The following is a 19816-nucleotide window of genomic DNA, read 5'->3' on the forward strand; positions in this document are numbered from 1 at the left end:
TATATTAAAGGTAAAGATAATGAGGAAGATGAACCATGCTAACATGAATCAAAAGAAAGCTGGAGTAGCTATATTAATTTCAGATGGAGCAATCTTTAGAGCAAGGAAAATGATCAGGAATAAAAGAGAAGCATTACATAATAAAGGAGATATATAACAATTCATAATGTATATGCATCTAACAAGAGAGCATCAAAATATGTGAAGCAAAATTTGAGAGAACTTCCAAAGAGAAATAGATTAATTCACTATTGTAGATGGAGGCCTCAATGCTCCTTAGTCAGCAACTGACAGATCCAGAACGCAGAAAATCAGTAAGGACAGAGTTGAACTGAATAACACCATCAATCAACTTCAACAACAGCAGACTGCACATTCTTCTTAAGCTCACATGGAACATTCACCAAGACTGACCACAGTATGGGCCACAAAACACATTTTAACAAGTTTATAAGAATAAAGATTATATAAAGTACGATAAAAAAAAATCCCAGCTATCTTAGCTGGAGATAAACCAAAACACTTCTAAATAAGACATGAGTCAAAGAAGAAATCTCAGGAGAAATTAAGAGGAAAAAAAAAAACCTGAACTAAATGAAAATACAACTTATAAAATTTTGTGGGATGCAGTGAAAGCAGTATTTAAAGGGAAATTTATAGCACTGAAAACCTATTTAAGAAGATATAAAATCAATAATCTAAACTTTTACCTTAGGAAATTCAAGATAGAAGATCAAATTAAATCCACATTAATAAAAAAGAAATAAAATTTAGAGCAGAAATCAATGTAACTGAAAATACAAAGAAACCAAATGCAAGTTCTTTGAAAAGATCAATAAAATTAATAAACTTAATATCAACTCAACTAAGAAAAAAAGAAAACATGAATTTACTAATATCAGAAATGAAAGATAGGTCATCACTACTGTTGTCATGGATGATAAAGGAATGGTATGAATAATTCTATCTACATAAATTTGATAACCTAGATGAAATAGACCACCAAACATTTAAAGAAGAAATTATACCAACTCTTTAAAATTTCTTCCAGAAGGCAAAGGAAACACTTCCTAGCTCAATATATAAGGGCCAGCATTACTCTAATACCAAAATCAGAAAAGACATTACATGTCAAAACCCATAGAATACACAACAAAAAGAGTAAACCCGAATGTAAATTATGGGCTTCAGTTAATAACATTTTAGGTTTATAGAAAAACCGAGGAGAAAGTACAGAGAATTCCCATATACCTGCCCCCGCCCCCATCCTAGTTTCCCATACTCAGATCTTGTACCAATATGATTAATTAATGAGCCAATATTAATAATCATTATTAACTAAAACCTAGAGTTTACATGTCCACGGATTTTGACTCTTGTGTTGTACAGTTCCAGTGGTTTTGAAAAGTGCACAATGTCAATGGTACACTTTTACAGTATCATACAGAACAGTTTAACTGCCCTAAAAATGCCTGTACTCCACCTATTCAGCCCTCCTTTGTACTCCCCCAAACCCTGGCAACTACTGATTTTTTGGGTACTCTCCCTGTAGTTTTGCCTTTTCCAGAATGCCATATAGTTGGAATTATAGTGTGTAGCCTTTTCAGACTGGTTTCTTTCACTTAGCAATAAGCAGTGAAGGCTCTTCCATGTCTTGTCACGGCACTACAGCTCATTTCTTTTATTTGTATGGATGTACCCTGCTTTGTTTATCCATGCACCTATTGAAGGACATCTTGATGGCCTCCAAGTTTTAGAGATTATGAATAAAGCTATTTCATGTGTAGGTTATTGTGTGGACACAAATTATCAATTCTCTTGGGCAAATGTCAAGAAGCACAATCACCCAGTTGTATGGTAACACTATGTTTACCTTCTAAGAAATTGCCAGACTGCCTTCCAAAGTAGTTGTACCATTTTGCATTGCTACCAGCAATAAATGAGCGACTTCCTTTTCAGGATATATGTTCTGCAAATATTTTCTTCCAGTCTGTAGCTCACCTTTTCATTCTTAATGGTTTCTTTTGAAGAGGAAATGGAATTAATCAAACTTTTCATTATCTCTCATGCTTTTTATGTCTAAGAAGTCTTTCTCTAATCCAGAGTCACATGGAGTTTTAACCTTATGTGTACTTTTAAAATTTTTATACCTCTTATTTTTAGATCAATGATCTATTTTTAGCTAATTTTTGCATTTGAGGAAAAAAGATGTTCATTTTTTTTGCATATGAGTATTCAATTGTTTCAGCAACATTTATTGAAAAGACAATTATTTCTTCATTGAATTATCATAGCACTTAACAAAAAGCAGTCGACCATATGTGTGGTAGTCTTTTTCTGGACTCTATTCTGTGCCATTGATCTATATGCTCACGCTATATTGTCTTCATTACTAGAGGGTTGTAGCTAAATCCTTGAACTCAGGTTGTGGCAGACACCAAATTTTGTTCTTTTCAAAACTGTTTGTCTGGTCTAGGCCTTTTATAAATTTCAGTATCATCTTGTTGGCCTGAAATTTTGACTGGGATTATACTGAATCTATAGTTCAGTTTGCAAAGAATCAACATTTTAAGATTATTGAGCCTTCAAGTGCCTTCATTTACGTATGTCTGTATGCCTTTAATTTCAGCGATGGCTTTTAGTTTTGAGTGCATAGGTATTGCACATATTTTGTTAAATTTATCCCTCATTAAACTATAATTTCCAATTATTCATTGATAGTATATAAAAATAAACTGATTTACACAGATTAATGTTTTACCCTGTGTCCTTGCTAAACTCACTTACTAGAGGTTGTTTTGTTATGTTTTGTTTCTTTTAGTACATTCTTTTTTGTTGTAGTTGTCTTTTGTCTTTTTAGGGCTGCACCCACAGCATATGGAGGTTACCAGGCTAGGGGTCCAACTGAAGCTGTAGCTGCTGGCCTATGCCACAGCCACTTGGAATCTGAGCTGAGTCTGCGACCTACACCACAGCTCATGCCAATGACAGATCCTTAACCCGCTGAGCGAGGCCAGGGATTGAATCTGCATCCCCATGGGTTTGTTACCACTGAGCCACAAGGAGAACTCCTGATAGAATTTCTTTTTGAAGCCATCTAGGCTGGAGCTCCAGGTTTTAAATGGTAAATACTCAATTATAAAAGACGGATTAAAAAAAAAAAAACCCAAAAACTGATAGAGCACTATTCAGGTTATCTTTTCTTATGTTTCAGTGGTTTGTGTCTTTCAGGAAATTTGCTGCTTCTAGTTATCATGTTTACTGCCATGAAGTTGTTCATATATCTTATTATTCTTGCACTGTTGGATTTGTAGCAATGTCCTCTCATTTCTGATACTGACAATCTGTGTCCAGCTAGAGGTTTACCAATTTTACTAACTATTTAAAGTTAATAGCCAAATATTATTTGAATATTTATTAACATATTCAAAGTTCACATATTTCATGTATAAACATGCTATAAATGCCATCAGGCATTATTATTTCATCTTAAAATCAGTATTATTTTATATTTACTAATATTCCCTTTCCTTTGTCATTCTTTCTGCCTAAAAAGCTTCTGCATATCTTGTTGAGTAAATAGAGATAATTTTTCTCAAATTTTATCTAAAAAGAAGATTTTTACTGTGCTTTCATTTCTGAAGGCTGCTTTTGCTCAAAAGGGAATTTGAGGTTGGGCAGTGTTTTTCTTTGGGTATTTTAGCGACCTCAGTTCACTGTGTTTCGACGTTCATGGTTCCCGTTTTATTGCTAACCATTACTCTTACTGTTTCTCCCTAAAGGTAATGAATGTGTCTGTCTTCTCCAGTTGCTTTACAAATTTTCACTGTATCTCTGATTTGCAGGAGTTTGACTATACATGATATCCAAGGAATTTTTTTTTTTTTTTGTATTTTCCCTGCTGGGGGTTCACTTGGCTTCTTGAATCTATCAGTTGATGTTGTTCTTCAGTTTTTTGTGTGTTTTGTTTTTTTTTGTTTTGTTTTGTTTGCTTTTTTGGGCTGCACATGTGGCATATGCAAGTTCCAAGGCTAGGAGTGGAATTGGAGCTGCAGCTGCCAGCCTATGCCACGGCCACAGCAATGGCAGATCCAAGCCGTGCCTGCAACCTACACCACAGCTCAGGGCAACATGGGATCTTTAACCCACTGCTAGGCCAGGGATTGAACCTGTGTCCTCATGGATGCTAGTCAGGTTTGTTACCATTGAGCCACAATGGGTACTCCTATTCATTAGTTTATAAAATTCTCAGCCACTGCATCTTCAACTATTTCTTCTGCCCCATGCCCCCCCTTCTCCTCTCTGGCATATTGAGTACATGTGTATTTAATCTTTTGAGTATGCCTCACATATTGTCTTTGCCATATATGCTCTTCTGTGAATTTCAGTGACCTGTCTTCAAATTCACTTTTCTGCTATGTTTAGTCTTCTATTAAAGGCATCAAATGAGCTTTTAACCAGATATTATATTTGAGTCCTTGAATAACCATCTATTGTTTTTGACTCTCATTTTCTAGCAATATGTATGTAAATGCCTTCATTTCTCCCTCCTTTCTCCCATTAAAATATATTTAAAAACTTTTGTTTATAAACTTTAAAAAAAGGGTCATTTACGGCACTGCCGTTTTTCTCATGATTATCAGTTGCATGCCCCTGCCTCGCCACAGGTCTAGCACTATATGCCTCATTGTTTCCTTGGCAATTTATCTGTTGTTCCCCTGACTTGTACTGGGGGTGTGAGTTCTGCTGTGACTTAATATCTCTTTCTTAGAAGTGGAATCCTCCCCTCCTCCTGGGATTTCTTTACCTTCGATGCAAGTATACCCACTACCATTACTTCTGTTTATTGAGAAACTGCTTGAATGTTGGATATTCTTGCGTTATTATGTTCCTAATTTCATCACCGGAAGATTACAGTAGCACTTCAGCTGCTCAAAAGTCATCCAGCCATTTCACTTGTTAAGAATAATGAACAAGACGATACTCTCAAAGACCAACGTCAATGACACAAAGGCCAATAATTTTTTACCCACAGAAATACACAGAGACACAGACAATGTGAGCTGTAGTAGAGCACAAAATTTGAAGAAAGAATACCTGGCCTAAATATCATTTCTGTTATTTATAGCAAAGTAACCTTAGGCAAATAATTTTTCTATTTTCAATCTTAGTTTTCCATTCTCTAGTGTAAACTGACCAATGCTTTCTTAGGACAATCTGCCAAGGCAACAGAAATAAAAGAAAAATAAACAAATGGGACATAATCAACTTACAAGCTTTTGCACAGCAAAGGAAACCATAAACAAAACGAAAAGACAACCTAAGGACTGTAAGATAATACTTAAAAATGACGCAATCAACAAGGGCTTAATTTCCAAAGTATACGAGCAGCTTATACAACTCGAAAAATAAATGAAAATAAAACTTAATCAGAAAATGCATATAAGACCTAAATAGACATTTCTCTAAAGAAGACAAACAGATGGCCAATAAGCACACGAAAAGATGCTCAACGTTGCTAATTATTAGAGAAATGCAAATCAAAATTACAATGAGGTATCACCTCACACCAGTCAGAATGGCTATGGTGAAAAAGTGTACAAATAAATGCTGGAGAGGGAACCCTCCTACACTGTCGGTGGGAATGTAAATTGGTGCAACCACTATGGAAAATAGTTAGGAGCTTCCTAAAAAACTAGAGCTGACACATAATCCATCAATTCTACTCCCGGGCATATATCCGGACAAAACTAAAATTTGAAAAGATACTATGCATCCAATGTTCACTGCAGCACTATGTGCAATGGCCAAGACATAGAAACAACCTAAATGTCCATCAACAGATGAATGGATTAAGAAGATGTGGTAAATATACATGATGGAATATTACTCAGCCATGAAAAAGAATGAAATAATTCCATTTGCAGCAACATGGATATGGACCTAGAGATTATTATACTAAGTGAAGTAAGTCAGAAAGACCAATACCACAGAATATTGCATATATTCTGAATCCAAACATGACACAAATAAACTCATTTATGAAACAGAAACAGACTCACAGACATAAAAAACAAAACTACGGTTACCAAAGGGGAAAGAGGGATAGATTAGGAGTTTGAGATTAGCAGATACAAACCGCTATATATAAAGTATATAAATAACAAGGTCCTACTGTATAGCACAGAGAACTGTATTCAATATCCTAAAATAAACCATGATGGAAAAGAATATGAAAAAGAAACACAATGTTTGATGTTTGTCTTTATTTGTTTATGGATGAATTAAAAAGATTATGACAGAGTTGATTATGGAAATGTACTCAAAATATCAGGGTTATCAAGAAAAAAACAGATTTCAAAAGGCACTAGATACAGGAAGTTGAGAACTGAAATGAAAAACAGGTACATGATCCAACACAAAAGAAGTATCTTGCTGTCACTGAAAGTGGAGATAGGACCAGCATATTTTTCACATATTTCCATTATGATTTGACTCTTCAGTTATTATTCCTCTAAAGCTTTAAAGTCAGCACAGAAAAGGCAAAAGTGGTCTAATATTTGTGTATACTAAGATTTCATTAGTTGGTAACTTATTTGCTAAACCAAGCCTAAGGCATGTCAACTAGGTTCTAAAACAGTAATCTGAAAATACCCCTATATAAATGATTTAAAAAATAATTTAGTTATCTTATGAAGAAACCAAATTACCTTAGCAAGTGATTTTACAATAGGATTCTCCATAATCCCCTTGAGGAAAATTAGGTCTATTTCTTCTGCTCCAGTAGATGAGGGCAGCTCCGTAAGATTATCCAACACTTGCTGCATTGCTGCTGAGATAAAAGCAATATTAAAAAAAAAAAAAAACTTTCAATTTCAAGCTATTATGAAATATGATTATAAAAGACATTAACAACACTTTTGAAAAAATAACATTAAAAAAACTGAATGGTATAAGCTTCCAATTGATTTCCCATGAATTAGCAGTAGGACAGGTTTTTAAATGCAATTTGGGCTACATCAGACTATCTTACACATACTTAGTACCTTAATAATTGCTTTTTTATTTTTCAAATTTAAAAACATTACTCAAGAAAAAAATATGAAACTGTAATAGATCAATAAAAAAAAAGTAAAGAGATTGGATTACGTAATCAGGAAACTTCCTTCCAACAAGCCCAGAACCAGACGATTTCACTGGCGAATTCTATTAAAGAAAAACTAAAACCATTACTTCACAACTCTTCCAAAAAAAAGTAGAAGAGGAAGGAACACTTCCCAACTATTCCATGAGATTTTGACACTAAATCCAGACAAAGACATCATAAGAAGACTACAGCCAAAATCCTTTACAAACACAGTTGCAAAAATCTTTAACAAAACACCAGCAAACTGAATCCAGCAACATATGAAGAGGATTGTACACAATGACCAAGTACAATTTATTTCAGGAATGTAAGAGCTGTTCATCAACACATGATAATCATGCACTACATTATATTAACAGAGCAAAACCACAACAGGCACAGAAAAAGCATTTGACAAAATCCAATACCCCTTCATGATTGGGAAAAAAAATTTTTCAACTAAGAATAGAAGGGGAATTTCCTCAAGGGCATCAATGAAAAACCCAAAGCTAATACCATACTTAATGGTGAAAGACTGGATGCTTTCCCAAAGATCAGGAACAAGGCAAGGATGTCTACTCTTGCCATTTCTTTCTTCTTTTTTTTTTAGGGCTGCACCCATGCATGGCATAAGGAGGTTCTCAGGCTCGGGGCTGAATTGGAGCTAAAGCTGCTGGCCACAGCCACAGCCACACAGGATGTGAGCCGCATCTGCGGCCTGCACCACAGCTCATGGCAATGCCAGATCCTTAACCCACTGAGCGAGCCTAGGCATCAAACCTGCAACCTCATGGTTCCTAGTCGGATTCATTTCAGCTGCGCCACGACAGGAACTCCCCTACTCTTGCCATTTCTACTCAACACTACTGAAGGGCCTAGCCAGAGACGTTAGGCAAGAAATAAAAGGCATCCAGATGAAAAATTAATCAGTAAAACTATCTTTTTTTTGCAGATGACATGATCTCATATACAGAAACCTTAAGGAATATACAAAAAATTTACCAGAACTAATAAATGAGTTCAGCAAGTTTGCAACATATAAAAATCAATGGTATTCCACACACAATGAACAATCTGAAAGTGAAATTAAGAAAACCATTCCTTTTACAACAGTATCAAAAACAAATAATTAGAAATAAAAGGTTTTTAGGATAAACCTATATAACATCACTGGAAGAATCAAATATTTAAATAAATAAAATGACATCCATATTCATGGCTTAGAAGACAACACTGTTAATTAACATTATACTATTCCCCAAACTGATCTACAGGTTTAACGTAATCCCTACAAAAATCTAGTTCCCTGTACCCTTTCCTGGTAGAAACCTGTAAACTGATCCTAAAATTCATGTGGGAAATGCAATGAACCCAGTATAGCCAAACAATCTTCAAAAAGAATAAACTGGAAGACTCACACTTAAACACTGACTAAAGTGGTACTGGCATAAAAACAGACATATAACTGAGAATCCAGAACCAAACCCATAAACTTATGGTAAAATGATTTTTGACAAGAGTGACAAGACAATTCAATGGAGGAAAAGAACTGTCTTTTCAAAATAATGAAATAGTCTTTTCTTTTAATCAGATTAGTTTTATTAGTTTTATCTTCCCTGATGCTTCTTTAAAATATGTCTACTAGTAAATATTGCAGTTTGTTCTTAATACTTTTATTTTTTATTAAAATAAAACATAAACATTGCCAAAAGTCAGACTGTTTTACTAAGTGGCTTATAACAAAATATAGCAGTTGTCTTTTTTCCTTGCTGTCAGCCTCCCTCCCAACTTTTCCTACTTTCCAGAAGTAACTTTAAATTTGTTGTTTCTTTTACATATTTCTGGATAATATGCTAATATTGCTCCTTTTTGATTTACCTTTTTTTGACATTATTTTTAATCCAACATGCATTTAAAATTTTTTTTTCATTATAGTTGATTTATAATATTTCTTCAGTTTCTGTTGTACAGCAGAGTGACCTGATCACACACAGTTCCCTGTGCTGTACAGTAGGAGTCCATTGCCCATCCACTCCAAATGCTAGTTTATATCCACCAACCCCAAACTCACCGTCCTTGCCACTCCCTCCTCTCTTCCCTCTGGCATCCAGAAGTCTGCTCTCTATGGCCCTGATCTGTTTCTGTTTTGTAGACAGGAGCATCTGTGCCATATTTTAGACTCCACATATAAGTGATATCATAAGGTATTTTTGTTAGAATAGTACTACTGGGTTAAGCTTTCACCTTCCCCTATCTCCAGACTGGCAATTTTTAAAAAATAAAATCAACAATGCTTTTCATATTGGACTCCTAAAGTTTTTCCCAAGTGTTCCAACAAACTTTTCACATTTCTATCAGTAATTTTTCCAAATGCTCAAATATCAGAACTATTCCCTGACTTCTACCTCTGAACTCTCTTCCAAGTATTCTTCTCTTGCACTTTATTTGGGACAGGTTTATGTTTAGGTTTCCAACTCAGTAAATCAGTGACAATTTCAGAAGTAAAGATGTGACCAAGAGAAAGATGTGCATTTACAACAAACAGAAGGAAAACCAATGTTGAGCTAAAATGAAAGAAGACACGAGGAAATAAAGAACGTAAGTAAATTTGAAGTTCCCATCGTGGCTCAGTGGTAATGAACCGGACTAGTGTCCATGAGGATGTGGGTTCAATCCCTGGCCCAGCTCAGTGGGTTAAAAGATCCTGTATGGCCGTGAGCTGTGGTGTAGGCTGCAGACACAGCTTGGATCTGGCATTGCTGTGGTTGTGATGTAGGCCAGCAGCTACAGCTCTGATTCAACTCCTAGCCTGGGAACTTCCATATGCCTCAGGTGTGGCCCTTAAAAAAAAAAAAAAACAGAATATAAGTAAATTCTACTTCATAATTTTGCTTGAGGTCCAGTGTGTACGTGCAACAACAGAATCAACAATCTTTATAAGTATTTTTATGTTGTGTCTATAAATGCAGTTAGATCTACTTTTCATGAGTATGTTTATCTTTTCTTTGACATTCTAGATTTGTCTTTATAACAAACCCAACAATTATCAGCTCCAACAATTACCAATTCATGATCAATTTTGATTCATAGCCTTACATAGTTTATCCTACATAACTTTGGGGCAAATCTCAGATATTGTATTTCAGTGTATATATCTAAAATATCAGGACTCTTTTAAATAATATAACCAAAACACCGTTAGCACACCTAACAAAAACAGTAATCCTTAATATCATCAATAACAGCTGGTGTTCAAATTCCATTTGTACTAAGATTTTTTTAAATCTTCTAAATTGGTTCTTGAGTTGTATGAATTTTGGTATCTGTGCTTAATTAAGAAGAAAAGTGGCAGAGATTGTGAAATAAAGGTCTTCAAAATAACCAAAGGTATAGAAGTTGTTACTGATTCATAAGCATATGAAATTTAATTAAAAACGATTAAGGAGTTCCCGTCGTGGCACAGTGGTTAATGAATCCGACTAGGAACCATGAGGTTGCGGGTTCGATCCCTGGCCTTGCTCAGTGGGTTAATGATCCAGCGTTGCCGTGAGCTGTGGTGTAGGTTGCAGACGCGGCTCGGATCCCGAGTTGCTGTGGCTCTGGCATAGGCCAGGGGCTACAGCTCCGACTGGACCCCTAGCCTGGGAACCTCCATATGCCGCGGGAGCGGCCCAAAGAAATAGCAAAAAGACAAAAAAAAAAAAAACCAAAAAAAAAAAAACGATTAAGTCTGTCAATAACCAACCTCCTAAAAAGGGAATCTAGATTATAAAGCTGCCAAATATTTCCAAACTAATTTTTACATTTAATGGAGTTTTAATAAAAATACAGTAGACCCTCTACAGAACTGTTTTCAGGCCAGGTCTGGCTTGGTCTTACTCACCTACGGAAATGACCTGGCTGAGGAACTCCAGGGAACTTGGGCTGAAGAGGCAGGACAGTTCTGCAAGGGCAGGGAGGCCAGTCTGGGGTGAAAGCTTGCTGGTGAAGGTCAATGGGAATCTGACATTTGTACTTATCTTTGTTTCCAGAAGCAGATCACGTGCTTCGCAATGCAATCTTAAAGGGGACCTCATGCCCCCAAAGACTTCAAAGAAGAGAATGATATTTGACTATCCAGACTTTGGAATACCAAGTACAAACCTCGGCACCTTGCGGATGGTGGTGTAAGCCTGCTACTGCTGGAAACCCAGAGAGTCAGAACTGCTTCAACTACCGGAAAAGGATGAAACCTCTGGATAAACTCATTCAGGTTTGAAGGAGAAATCAAAAGCTTTACGGACAAGCAAAAGCTAAGAGAATTCAGCACCACTGAACAACTTTAAAAAATACTACAGGAACTTCTCTAGGTGGAAAAGAAAAGGCAACTAGAAATAAGAAAATTACCAATGACAAAGCTCACCAGTAAAGGGATACATATAGTAAAGGTAGGAAATCACCCCCACACAATCATGCTACCCAAACCAGAAGTCGTGAGAAGAGGAAGGTATAAATGCAGGATTCTTGAGATGCATTTGCAATGAGGAGACCAACAACTTAAAACAATCTTGTATACATATAGACTTCTATATCAAAACTTCATGATAACTGCAAACTAAAAATCTACAATGGATACACAAACAAGAAAAAGCTATCCAAACACAATGCTAAGATAGTCATCAAACCACAAGAGACGACAACAAGAGAAGGGAAGAAAAAACACCAACAAAACAAATTCAAAATCATTAACAAAATGGCATTAAGATTATATATATCAATAATTACCTTAAATGTAAAAGGACCAAATACCCCAATCTAAAGACAAGACTTGGTGAACAGATACAAAAACAAGGCCCATATACACTCTATTTTCAAGAGACCCACTTCAGTTCTAGGGACACATACAGACTGAAAGTGAGAGGATGGAAAACGATACTCCACACAAACAGAAATCAAAACAAAGCCGAGTAGCAATACTTGTATCAGACAAAATAGACCTTAAAATAAAGAATGTTTTAAGAGACAACGAAGGACATTACATAACCATCAAAGAATCACTCCAAGAAGAAGATATAACAATGTAAATGTATACACATCCAACACAGGATCACGTCAATATGTAAAGCAACTGTTTGTTAAAAGGGGAAATTAACAACACAATAATAGTAGGGGACTGTAACACCCCACTTACATCAATGGACAGATCATGCAGACAGAAAATCAACAAGGAAAGACAGGCCTTAAATGATGCATTAGACCAGATGGACTTAATAGAATATTTATAGAATATTCCATCCAAAAGCTGCAAAATGCACTTACTTCTCAGGTGCACACAGAAGATTCTCTAGGACAGATCACATTCTGGGGCACAAATCAAGCTTGGTAATTTAAGAAAACTGAGATCATATCAAGCATCTTTTCCAACCACAAGACTATACATATGCAAATCAACAAGAAAAAAAAAAAAAAAAAAAAAAAAAAAAAAACACATGGAGACCAAACAATATGCTACTAAACAACCAATGAATCACTGAAGAAATTAAAGAGGAAATTTAAAAATACTTAGAAGCAAATAACAACAAAGACACAACAATCCAAATCCTATGGGATGCAGCAAAAGCAGTTCTAAGAGGGAAGTTTATAGCAATACAAGCCTACCTCAGAAAACAAAAAACTCAAATAAACAACCTAACTTTACACCTAAAGCATCTAGAAAAGAACAGACAAAACCCAAAGTTAGCAGAAAGAAAGAAATCATAAAGATGAAAGCAGAAATAAATGAAACAGAAACGAAGAAAACAATAAGAAAGATCAATGAAACTAAAAGCTGGTTTTTTTTTTTTTTTTTTTTGGTCTTTTTGCCTTTTCGAGGGTCACTGCCACAGCATATGGAAGTTCCCAGGCTAGGGGTCTAATCGGAGCTGTAGCCACCGGCCTATGTCAGAGCCACAGCAACACGGGATCCAAGCCATGCCTGCAACCTACACCACAGCTCACGGCAACGCCGGATCCTCAACCCACTAAGCAAGAGCAGGGACCGAACCCGCAACCTCATGGTTCCTAGTCGGATTTGTTAACAACTGAGCCACGACGGGAACTCCTAAAAGCTGGTTCTTTGAAAAGATCAACAAAGGTGACAAACCCTTAGCCAGACTCATGAAGCAAAAAAGAGAGAGGACTCATATAAATAAAATTAGAAATGAAAAAGGAGGAGTTCCCGTTGTGGCACAGTGGTAACAAACCCGACTAGTGTCTGTGAGGATGTGGATCAACCCCTGGCCTTGCTCAATGGGATAAGGATCCAGTCTTGTGGTGAGCAGTGGTGCAGGTTGCACATGTGGCTTGGATACTACATTGCCGTGGCTGTGGTATAGGCCAGCAGCTGAGGCTCTGATTCGACCCCTAGTTTGGGAACTGCCATATGCCAGATGTGTAGCCATTAAAAAAAAAAAAAAAAGAAATGAAAAAGGAGAAATTACAATGGACATCACAGAAATACAAAGGATCATAAGAGACTACTACAAGCATCTGTACACCAAAAAAATGGATAACCTAGAAGAAATGGACAAATTCTTAGAAAAGTACAATCTTCCAAGACTAAACCAAGAAGAAATAAGAGATAAATGGACCAATAACAAGTACTGAAATTGAAACTGTGATTTAAAAACTTTCAATAAACAAAGTCCAGGACCAGATGGCTTCACAGGTGAATTCTACCAAAAATTTAGAGAAGAGGCAACATCTATCCTTCTGAAACTATTCCAAAAATTGCAGAGGAAGAAACACTCCCAAACTCATTCTATGAGGGCACCGTCATCCTGATAGCAAAACCAGACAAAGACACCACAAAAAAGAAAACTACAGGCCAATATTACTGACGAACTGATGAACATGTGATGCAAAAATCCTCAACTAAATACTAGCAAACCGAATCCAGCAGTATTTTAAAAGGATTGTACACCATGATCAAGGGGGAATTATCCCAGGGATGCAAGGATTTTTCAGTATCCACAAATCAATCATTGTGATACATTAACAAACTGAAGAATAAAAACCATATGATCCTCTCAATAGATGCAGAAAAAGCTTTTTGTCAAATCTCACATCCATTTCTGATAAAAACCCTCCATATCTCAATATGATAAAGGCCTTATATGACAAACCCACAGCTAACAGTATTCTCAACAAAACAAGGATGTCTGCTCTCGCCACTACTATGCAACATAGTTTTGGAAGTCCTAGCCACGGCACTCAGAGAAGAAAAAGAAATAAAAAGCATCCAAATTGAAAAGGAAGAAGTAAAACTATCACTGTTTGCAGATGACATGATACCATACCTACAAAATCCTAAAGATGCTACCAGAAAACTGTTAGAGCTCATTCACGAATTTGATAAAGTTGAAGGATACAAACTTAATACACAGAAATCAACTGCATTTCTATATACTAATAACAAAAGATCAGAAAGGGAAATTAGGGAAACAATCCCATTACCATTACATCAAAAAGAATAAAATACCTAGGAATAAACCTACCTAAAGACCTGTACTCTGAAAACTATAAGACATGATGAAAGCAATCAAAGTTGACACAAATGACACAAATATTGATTCTTAGGTTGGAAGAATCAATATTGTCAAAATGACTATACTACCCAAGGCAATCTACAGATTCAATGCAATCCCTATCAAATTTCCAAGGACATTTTCGTCTGACACAAACAGATAAAAACGGTATGGTGCTGGCACAAAAACAGAAATATAGATCAGTGGAACTGGATAGAAATCCCAGAATCTAAAAAAAGGATTCAAATGAATTTATTTGCAGAACAGAAACAGATTCACAGACTTTGAAAAACTTATGATTACCAAAGGCGACAGGTTGGGGGAAGGGAACAACTGGGATGGAAATGTTCTAAAGTTAGGTTGTGGTGGTGGTCGTACAACTATAAACATAATAAAATTCATTTAAAAACTACCAAAAATATAACAGTTCTTTTAACTAAATCATCCTGAGCATATGAAAAAATGAATGAGAAAATTATAACAAAGAGTAATGAGAGAGTATTAACCTTATGATGTATCAAGACATAAACTAAATGTATAATAACACTCAGGCATGGATAACCACAAGCAACTACAGTGTATGTAAAAGCTTAATATATGAAATAGGAGCTCTCTGCAATGGGAATTTGCAAAGTTGAGTGGCAGCCAGAGAAGCAGGGAAGTGTCCCAATTTACTCAGAGATTCCAGGAAGAAAGGAAAGTCCCCTAACTCAGAAGATAAGTTTTCTACAAGTTCCATTCCCCCTCCTCAATTACCAGAGGATAGACTCTTTAATCATAAGCTAGATTCAGCAAGAGGCAAATGGGAATCTTATTTAAGCTAGAGAAAATGTAATGTATTTAATTTAGACCTTTCAATTACAAATATGAATAAATCAAGAAACACTTCTGAAAACTAGAAGCATGAACACAACTCACCAAATTCAATAAACAGAAACATTATCGGCCAAGGAAACAGACTTACTATTTACTAGGGGGTTAAAAAAAAAAAAGACAGACCTAAAGAAAGAAAAAAGATTTAATTATAATGTGCAGGGGGAATGAAGTGTGGAGGCTGAGGTGGGTGGGGGGTGGGAGGTGGGGGTGTGAGGAAGAAACAGAAGAATTTTCACACTAAAAAAGGGCAATGAGAGGAAAAGTATAAGAAACCTACTATGGATCAAGAAAAACAAAATTTCGAAGGTAATGGGAAATTCAGAAACAGAAAGAATTAAAAGGGAAAGCAGAAATCAATCCAAGGAAAAAAAAAAAAAAACCAGACTGATACTTGGCTAGCATGATTAAGAAAAGGGATGATACAAATACCATTATAAATGCAATGAGAAAATAACTGTAGGCATAAAGAAGATTCCAAGGTAAATACTATGAACAATTTTAAAATCTAGTCAAGTAGGGATTTTCTAGGAAAACACCAATTATTGGAATTTAGGAAAAAAAGAGGTAAAAAAGGAAATACCATAAAAGAAACAATTAAAAAGGTTTTCAAAGATCTACCATGCTAAAAAGACAGTAGGCTAGAGAGCGTTAAGAATTAACTGTATCAAAACTTCAAGAAAGAGATGATTCACATTTTTAAAACAAAACATAGGAAACAGGAGGTTCCTGCTGTGGTGCAGCATGTTAAGAATCCAATGTTGTCTCTGAGATGGCACAGGTTCAATCCTTGGCCCAGTGCAGTGCGTTAAGGATCTGGCACTGCTGCAGCTGTGGCTCAGATTTGATCCCTGGCCTGGAAACTTCCATATGCTGTGGGTGCAACTGAAGGGGCAGTGGGGAAGACATAGGAAAAACTGAAAGCTTTCTAATTTCTATGTGGATTTCAAAACTCAATAAAAAAAAGAAAAGCATATATTAAAATCCCTTATAAGCATATATGCAAATATCACAAACATATTAGCAAATTGAATCTAACAATGCCTTAAAAAATAACAATACTCAAATGTAGTTTGTCCTAGCAATGTAAATATAATGTAATTTAATATAGTATAAGAAATATATAATGTAACTTATTATCATAGTATAAGAAAAATTCCAGTCATCTCAATGCTTCAAATACATCAAATAAAACTCAAAGTTCAAACCTAATGGAAAAATCTTACTACAGTAAGACTAGAAGGAATCCAGAGTAATTTATACCAGAATCTATATAAAGCATCATACTTAATGGAGGAAATGTCAGAAGCTTTACCATTAAAGTTAAGAAGAATACCTACTAAGACTACTTCTCAAAACTATATTGAAAGTTTTAATCAATGTCATAAGATGTGCCATTAAAAAAACAAAAAACTGCAGACAGTATCTACCTAGACTTTTCTGAAAAATTATTAAAGTCTGTTATGAGAATTTGGCTAAGTGGCTTGACACAAAAGAAATATAGAAAAACCAAGTTTTCTAAGTAACAGTGAAGGTCAATTAGAAAATAGCACTGGGGTAAAAAGCGATCTCATTCATAACAGCAACAAAATAAATAAAGAATGAGGCTAAAATAGGGAGTTCCCGTCATGGTGCAGGGAAAACGAATCTGACTAGGAACCATGAGGTTGTGGGTTCGATCCCTGGCCTCACTCAGTGGGTTCAGGATCCGGCGTTGCCGTGAGCTGTGGTGTAGACTGCAGACGCAGCTTGGATCTAGCATTGCTGTGGTTGTGGCATAGGCCAGTGGCAACGGCTCCGATTAGACCCCTACCCTGGGAACCTCCAAATGCTGTGGGTATGGCCCTAAAAGGACAAAAAAAGACCAAAAAAAAATAATAATAAGGCTAAAATAAAAATGTTCAGCTATGAAGAAAATATAAAATATACTAAAGGACTTTTTTTTTTTTTTTTTGCTTTTTAGGCCACAGGTGTAGCTTAAGTTGGAAGGGTCAAATTGGAGCTACAGTTGCTGGCCTACACCATAGCCACAGCAACGTGGGATCCAAGCTGCCTCTGGAACCTACCACAGAGCTCACAGGCAAGGCTGGATTCCCTGACTCACTGAGTTGAGGCCAGGGTTTGAACCCGCATCACAATGGGAGCTCCCTAAAGGACATTTAAAATAAATAAATGAAGAAACCCTGTTCTGGGTAGAAATATCCAGTACTATAAAAATGTTAATTCCGGGAGTCACCATCGTGGCTCCGAGCTAATGAAGCTGACTAGTATGCAGGAGGACCTGGTTTCGATCCCTTGCCCCCTCAGTGGGTTAAGGACCTGGTGCTGCAGTGAGCTACAGGTCACAGATGTGGCTCGGATCCCCTGCTGCTGTGGTGCAGGCCAGCAGCTGCAGCTCCGTGTGGACCCCTAGCCTGGGAACTTCCGTATGCTGTGGGCGCAGCCCTAAAAGAGCAAAAAAAAAAAAAAGAAAAGTTAATTCTCTCCAAATGATTCTTTTAAAAAGAAAGAAAAAAGAAATCCTAATAGAACAGGATATTTGGATAAAGTCATTCTAAAATTTACCTAAAACAGAAAAACATGCAAAACCAGATAATACTCTTGGAAAAAAGCAAGCATAAATGTAAGGGAGGTGCCTATGCTATCATATACAAAAACACTGTAAATTAAACTCGTGCAATACTGGCACAGCAACAGAAAAACCCTGAATAGCTAAACAGGATTTAACATATGCAAAAGGTGACATTTCAAGTCAGTGGGGAGTCAGTTCAATTAAATATGGTAGATTGACTACTGGGGTTTACTGTCTTCTCTTTAGAATCTCTATTAAAACAGGAGAAAAGTATTAATAAAGGTTTAAAAAAACCTTAAAGAATAAAAAGAAAGCCTAAAAGGAAAAAAAATGGACAAAAATAGCAAAAATGTTTCAAAGTCTGAAAATGGCAGGAATAGAAACTAATTTGGAGCAAAGGAAGCAGTAGATTCTACCTCCTAAACATTTCCAGAATCCAACTTGTTTCCATTACTCCCTCAGGAGTCCTAACCAACATTTCTTACCCAGACTACACAGAGCCTTCTACATATATGTAAATCCCTTGTGGGTTATTTACATATATATATTTATCTATCTCACGCAAGGAACTAATTAATATATAAATGGTACTGCCTATAAGCCTTTTAAACACATCCCTGGGTTCAGCGATCTGTACCACCCTTTGTAGCTTTAGTCGCCCCAATGGTTCCCAGGCCTGATGCAAAGTCCTCCCTCAACTACCACCACCCTTGTGTACCTAACTCACACCTACCCTGCACGAGCAGAACTTCTATGGCCCTGAATGATCCAATTAGGATAAGTTCTCCTACTATATTTTTTCATAGTATTCTGTGCTTTATTACTCTGATAAACCTGTAATTAAATACTTTAGTAAGTACTTGTTTAATGTATAATTTCTTTCTAAAATCTTAAATCTGATGAGCGCAGAAATCTGTCTTGTTCACACCTATATTCCCAGCAACTAACAGTCTGCTACATTAATAAAATTCAATAATTCAGCTTCAATTGCAAAAATGTAACATTTCTCTGCTACCAAAATCAATAATAGTTTTAAAATTACATACTGTTATTTAAATGTACGTATGATACTTGGAATCAGCAAAATGTGGTACAGTTTACAAAGCAGTAATTTTTTTTTCTTTTTAAGGCCACACCTGTGACATATGGAAGTTCCCGCACCAGGAAGTGAATCAGAGCTGCAGCTGCAAGCCTTCACCACAGCTTGCAGCAGAAATGGATCCTTAACCCACTGACGGAGGCCAGGGATGGATCCCACATCCTTACAGACACAACATTAACCTACTGAGCCACAGGAACTGAGCCACAACAGCAACTCCGAAAGCAGCAACAATAATAAAAACGATGACGGTGATGATGTTCCACGAATTACGTAACAATCCTTAAAGACAGAAGTAGCTTTTTTTTTTTTTGCTTTTTAGGGCCAAATCTGCGGCACATGGAGGTTTCCAGGCTAGGGGTCGAATCAGAGCTACAACTGCCAGCCTACACCACAGCCACAGCAACGCCAGACCCTTAACCCACTGAGTGAGGCCAGGGATCAACCCTCAACCTCCTGGTTCCTAGTCGGATTCGTTTCTACTGTGCCATGATAGGAACTCCCAGAAGTATATCTTTTAATACTTAGTCTAAAATGGCAAACTTTTACAGTGATACTTCATGTGTATGTGTGTGTGTGTGTGTGTGTGTGTATTTCTAACT

General features: G+C 36.3%; 1 protein-coding gene across 9 annotated transcripts in view; it reads right to left on the reverse strand.

Annotated features, from left to right (window-relative positions):
• The window catches only part of MPP6 (membrane palmitoylated protein 6), a 121887-nt gene that overhangs the window by 60624 nt on the left and 41447 nt on the right, over positions 1-19816 (reverse strand). For 8 of the 9 annotated variants that reach the window (XM_021079256.1, XM_021079251.1, XM_021079248.1 and 5 more), the window contains exon 2: positions 6711-6829. In XM_021079256.1, coding sequence (XP_020934915.1) covers positions 6711-6827 — 117 coding nt within the window. In that variant the 5' untranslated portion in view covers positions 6828-6829. Of the gene's footprint in view, positions 1-6710; positions 6833-19816 lie in introns of all 9 variants that reach the window. The other variant, XM_021079250.1, reaches the window with a different exon arrangement.

The sequence above is a fragment of the Sus scrofa genome, chromosome 18, assembly GCF_000003025.6.
Source record: "Sus scrofa isolate TJ Tabasco breed Duroc chromosome 18, Sscrofa11.1, whole genome shotgun sequence".
Taxonomy (NCBI): Eukaryota; Metazoa; Chordata; class Mammalia; order Artiodactyla; family Suidae; genus Sus; species Sus scrofa.